At 45.0% G+C, this 6,000-nt stretch overlaps 1 protein-coding gene across 6 annotated transcripts in view; it reads right to left on the minus strand.

The window, feature by feature from the left end:
* RBM23 (RNA binding motif protein 23) overlaps nt 1–5,477 on the minus strand; it is a 21,272-nt gene extending 15,795 nt beyond the window's left edge. Inside the window, exons 1-5 of one of the 6 annotated variants that reach the window (XM_033411633.2) lie at nt 5,339–5,477; nt 2,256–2,307; nt 1,530–1,605; nt 606–727; nt 55–102 (exon numbers count right to left, since the gene is read on the minus strand). In XM_033411633.2, coding sequence (XP_033267524.1) covers nt 55–102; nt 606–727; nt 1,530–1,595 — 236 coding nt within the window. In that variant the 5' untranslated portion in view covers nt 1,596–1,605; nt 2,256–2,307; nt 5,339–5,477. Of the gene's footprint in view, nt 1–54; nt 103–605; nt 1,157–1,529 lie in introns of those variants that run through there. The other 5 variants (XM_012537906.3, XM_033411631.2, XM_049706454.1 and 2 more) reach the window with 5 other exon arrangements.
* Nucleotides 5,478–6,000: the final 523 nt, after the last annotated feature.

Consider the following 6,000-nt stretch of genomic DNA (forward strand, 5'->3'; position numbering starts at 1 on the left):
TGGTATCTTTCCATTTATAATTCTCAAAACCCAAGCGGCCCCAGAATGACTGACCTGCGTTTTCTATCCCTGCTTTTACTATGGCTCCGACTCCTCTTCTTCCTGTGAAAGAGAGCATAAACTCTTACTACTGAGGTTTCATCACCTCTCCCAAGGATAAGAAATGACACTAAAGCAAAGGTGAAACAGAAAGCAGTGAAAGACCAAAGCCTAGAAGACAATATGGCAGAAGTTCACAGCAATGGCATGACATCAGTTTACACAGAGCCCTGAATGCTGTCAGGCATCTGAAATGGCCATTTTCCCCCACAAAACCAAGCAAAAGCTCATGTTTCCAAATCAGAGATCCTCTTGCTATTTTACTCAAGTGAAATACTACATCGACGCTAGGACTGATCCACAAGTCTATCCACAAATCTACACTGGCAAGCGAAGACTAGAAGATCATTAACCCAGGTCACCATCATTCCCATGACCCAGTGGAGCCATTACTAAAAGTCAGAAGTCTTACCAGCAACCACCTCCCTGTTCTGGCTGTTTCTATAATGGACACAGTTGCTTCCCTTCCTCAAGCTGCCAACCCATTTTCCTCAGGCCACACTCACCTGCCTGCCTCCCCACTGGCGCTGCTCCCACTGGTGCCACTGCCACTGCTGCCGGTACAGCTGGTGCTGTTGGTGGTGTTACTAGGGCTCTCCTTTTCAACCTCGTTAGTTTGCTGCTCATCCTGAGGGGTTTGCCAGGAAAATGACACAAGGTACCAGGTGGCAGACACACAGATTCCATTGGGCAAAGAAAGAAGTGGACAAGGAAGAAAGCTCATGAAATCGAAGCTCTCAATCATCTAAACAGTTTCTAAGCACCTGGATCTCCTAACAAAAAGAATAAGAGAAGGAAGGAAGGAAACTACCCAAAAAGATCAGATTTTGAAGTCAAACCTTTAGCTACCCCAACATCTGTTCCACTAACATTTCCCTGGAGAGTGAGAAATGAGAGTTATGTCTGAGATACACTGACCTTCTACTGTGTCACTGAGAGCTGTGAGCAAAGCACTGGTTCCCACCGCAACTTCATGTCCCCTCCACCCCCAGTTTTTGGGGCCCTTTCTGTAAGCATGGCCCTTGAGTATCGGTCTCCAGCAGAGCTTACTAAAAGATTATGCCAAAAAAAAAAAAAAAAAAAAAAAAAAGATTATGCCTTGAGCTTCCCTGGTGGCACAGTGGTTGAGAGTCCGCCTGCCGATACAGGGGACACGGGTTTGTGCCCTGGTCCGGGAGGATCCCACATGCCGCGGAACGGCTGGGCCCGTGAGCCGTGGCCGCTGGGCCTGCGCGTCCGGAGCCTGTGCTCCACAACGGGAGAGGCCACAACAGTGAGAGGCCCGTGTACCGCAAAAAAAAAAAAAAAAGATTATGCCTTTTATGAAAGCCACTGCACATAATAAACAAACAGGGAAAACGTTGAAACTGATGATCCACAAGTGCTTTTCCTTACCAGCCCAATTCCAAGAGTGAGATGGGGAATCTTACCTCCTCTTTTTTATAGGGAGCCTCCAGCATGGCCTCAATCACTATATCAAAGTCATCGGATGCCATTGTAGCAGATCTGAGAAGAGGACATCAATACATAAGAACCTCATTTATATTTTTCCTCCCCTTCCAGCACCCCACATTCCCTCCCCCCTCCAAGAAACAGACTTCAGGATATACAGTTCTGTTTCTTGAACTCCAAAGGTACCTTACCCGCTGTTGTTTACCCTATGTTTATTTTTGTACCTTACAGATCTGAACGAGTTCTGCTTTGTGGCTTAGAAAAGGTCAGGGGTCTAGAAGAAAACTGAATATCTAGGTAGAGACAAAATACAATATAGACCCTGTCCTGTGAAAAGAAAATGTTGGTACTCAAAATTACTATTTATTTTACAACGGACACTTGGCCTCCATTCTACTGTTCAAAATTCTGAATAAATAATTGGTTTAAACATAAATTGGCACATATTTCCAATAAAAAGGTAAGAACGCATGACTAAAAATTAGGAGCAAGAGAAAGCAATACCAGAATAATGCAGATTAGTCCTAAGCTTTTCCCCACACCACCGCCCAACACAAATAATGAGGGGATTCATCATTAAGCATTTTCTGTACAATACCGACCAGAGTTTGGGTAACTCAGAAAGACCATGATTAAGATAGGCTTAACCAGTCCCACTTTGAAGCCTTTCTGTCTAGGAAGGTACAGTAGGACTTCTCGCCTACCCCAAGCTTTCACATCTAGCAATGGTCTTTCCCAAGTCTGTCCACCACAGGTCTATAAGTAAAAAAAAACAGAAGACACCAAACAAAATCAATAGGATAAATTATTCAGAAATTACTGGTCTGAAATTATCAATATACATAACATGGATGAATCTCAAAATAATTATGCTGAGTGGAAGGAAACAGGTTAAAAAAAGCATACATACTGTATGATTTCATTTACATAAAATTCTAGAAAATGCAAACTAACCTGTAGTGACAGAAAGCAGACCAGTGGTTACCTAGGGCTAAGAATAGGTGGGAAGGGGCTCGGATGAAAGGATTATAAAAGGGCATTTTGGAATTTGGGGGGTGATGGTTTCATGGGTGTTAACTCATATCAAAACACATCAAACTGTACACTTTAATGTGTACGGTTATATTTTATATCAATTATATCTTAATAAAGCTGAAAAAAAACTAATCTAAATACTTTCTATACAAGGAGGTTAATCATAATTAGACTTTCCATATCCTCAAGAGCTTCGTCCTCTTTAAAGCAGCTAATGCATCATCCAATCATGCTGTCTTGGTTGCCCTCAGAGTCCATAGCCTATTTTGATGATTTAATAAAAGTAATCATTATATCAATATCTATCATTTATAGTACCTAATATTGCTAGGCACTATACTAAACATGTTACAGAGATAAGATTCTTGGAAAGAGCCAACCAATAAAACTTACTTGGAGCCAAATTTAAGGCTTACAATGGAAACCAAACCAAAATAAAATAGGTGTGTCTAAAAACCAGTGAACTCAATCTCTTATACTAACACCTTACATTTATTTAACAATCAGTGGTAACATATGCTACAAGCAAATACTGGATCTAATGCACAGATGAGGGACTTCCCTGGTGGTCCAGCAGGTAAGATTCCGTGCTCCCAATGCAGGGGGCCCAGGTTCGATCCCTGGTCAGGGAACTAGATCCCACATGCATGCTGCAAGTAAAAAGCCCATATGCCGCAACTAAAGATCCCACGTGCCTGAACTAAGACCTGGCACGGCAGAAAGGAAGGGGTGGGGGAGGGAAGAAGGAAAGAAGGACGGAAGAAAGATTTTAAAAATGCACAGATGAAAAAACTGAGGTTCTGTGAACTGCCCAAAGTCACAAAGCTCAAATGGAGGAGCTGACCCTTGATCATAAATCTTCCGACTCTTAAGTCTAATATTCTAACAGGTTACTGCTCTCTCATGTGGTTTATAACTTAAACCCTAAAGGAAATTTAAAACAGAAAAGTACACAGCTTACCAAGATGTCTATTTTTAAATATATACTGACCTGAAGAATTAATGTTCTGATAGATATATCAAAAGAATCAGTCCCATTAGTCACACCTATTGTGTGGCTTACAGATACTCAGCGTGTAACAGTATATGCTACAAAACATTAGAAACCAGGCTGACTTTAATATATGCTATCTGATTTTAATATATGCCAGCATATATCTTAACATATGCTACTGTGGGAAAAAACGGTTCTAAAAGTAAGTTTTTGATCTACAAGCTCTGTTCCTTTCATTCATTTTTTTTTTTTGCACTACGCGGGCCTCTCACTGCTGCGACCTCTCCCGTTGCGGAGCACAGGCTCCGGACATGCAGGCCCAGCGGCCACAGCTCACGGGCCCAGCCACTCCACAGCATGTGGGATCTTCTCGGACTGGGACACGAACCCGTGTCCCCTGCATCGGCAGGCGGACTCTCAACCACTGCGCCACCAGGGAAGCCCCTTTCATTCATTTTGGCTGCCAAATCTATACAAATTTTCTAAGTGTCATAACGCTTCTCTTTTTTACAGTCTGCCTTTAACTCTCCAAATGAAATGCTTCAAGAACTGCTCTTTGTTGAGTGCTAGTACAGCATAGGGATAACTTAACACCAAAAAAAACTTTCATGTAAGTTGACAAATGAACCCCTTCCTATGGAATAAAGTTTTCAGACTTCAGAAACAAATGAATGAATCTATTTAAGCACAGACATATATAACACCAGCACACTCTGAAACTTGCAATCTTGCTGGGTTTAGTCTTTCTAGATGTCCTAAAAACAGAATGTCCCAAACACTATGTGCTTTCACGTTGGGAGTTTTCAAACTCTTTTGAGTCCTAACTTATGGATCAAAGTCCACTCAATCCCATACATTAAAATATTATAGTGCTTTCTTCCAACCCTGCTTCAAAAACTACGTTAGAGGCCCATAATCACGGCACTACGTGGACCTTGTCATAGCACAGACAAGACCCAAGCCAGCACTTAGGCCCCACTGCCGCGGGGGCAAAGGAGAGTGAAGAACCACTGTCAGCCCCATCAGGCAGAATTCACCAAACGCTGGAGTCCCAGGGGTGATGGTAGCGCCATCTCCTGGGTCGGGTAACTGAGCTGGGCACAAACATCTCCAAACTGAGGACAGCTTAATTAAGAAAAACAAACAATGAGAAAGATAAAAACATTCCCCATGTTGTGTAACAGCCAAGGCCACGCTTCAAAAAATGGTCCTACAAGTTACCGACAGGCAGCATCTCTGCGAGGGCCAGTGTCCCGATTCTAAACCCTCGTATGTGGCCCCATTATGCTCCTCTACCGCCACAGGATGTGTGGGCACAGTGGCCAACATACTGAACATGAGTCTTTGAGAGGCTGAAGATTGAGGAAGAAGCCTCAATTCCCTCATCTCTGAGTAGTGGCACTAGGGGCTGAAAATGGATCCCACATGTCCTCTCAGACCGTGGTGGGTCGATGCTCCCTCACAGTGTGGGACACCCTAAATGTCAAGGCTGCGGGGACCTGGAAAGAGATCAGTCATTGGGACCCTTGAAACAGCATCTTCATCGCTAAAGGATGTAGCCACGAGGGTGCCGATGGACTACAGTTAGGTAGCGAACACTTCCAGATCAAAGTAAACAAAAAATGTTTTTAATTTTAAAAGTTTGCCCAATTCTGCTCTTGACGCCATTTTCTGCCTGTGACGTCAGGGGGAGGCGCCGTGCGACAACGTCACGCATAGGTGACGTTTCGGGGGGGACACGGTTTCGGGGTTTCTTACCAGTTCCGGGTCCCCGCAGGGTGGGGGGGGTCCCGGTTCCCTTCGTTCCTTTGGGTGTGTCGGGGGACGCCAAGCACGACTCCCTTCCAGAGACTCAGCAGTAAGAGCCCCACTACAACTGGAGCTGCTCCTCTTCCCGCAAAATGGCGGCAGCTCCGCTGTCTTCCAGAACCTTTCCCAATCTGCGCAGGCGCCGAAACATTCGGGTGGCGGAATTAATCTCACGGGTTTCGCGGCAACACTCCAAAGTACAGATTTTCATTGGCTAAAATCTGAGCATGGGTGGAGCCAAGCTCAAAGGTCTCTTAGCAACCAACAAGTTCCCATTGATTGGCTAATCTTTCCGAGACTCAGGGAAAGCAGAAGCGTCCTTAGGTATCCGCCTATCGCTCTCTCATTGGTTAAATGACTTGCGGAAGGCGGGGCAACCGGGCAGAGAACCGGAGAAAAGGACCCCCCGACTCGCTCCCGGTTCTCATGTAGACTAGGCTAACACCGCGGAGGAGCCTATTGACGTCCTTGGCCGTCCCCACTCAGATTTGCCGAGGAGCTCACGTCAGGCTTCTCTGGGACAGCTTTCTGGAGAGCAACTGCATTTGCTTCCCGTGGGGAGGGATGCTGGGCTGCCCATCCCCATTGTGTCATACAACCCTCCCAACCGC

The sequence above is a fragment of the Orcinus orca genome, chromosome 2 (assembly GCF_937001465.1).
Source record: "Orcinus orca chromosome 2, mOrcOrc1.1, whole genome shotgun sequence".
Taxonomy (NCBI): domain Eukaryota; kingdom Metazoa; phylum Chordata; class Mammalia; order Artiodactyla; family Delphinidae; genus Orcinus; species Orcinus orca.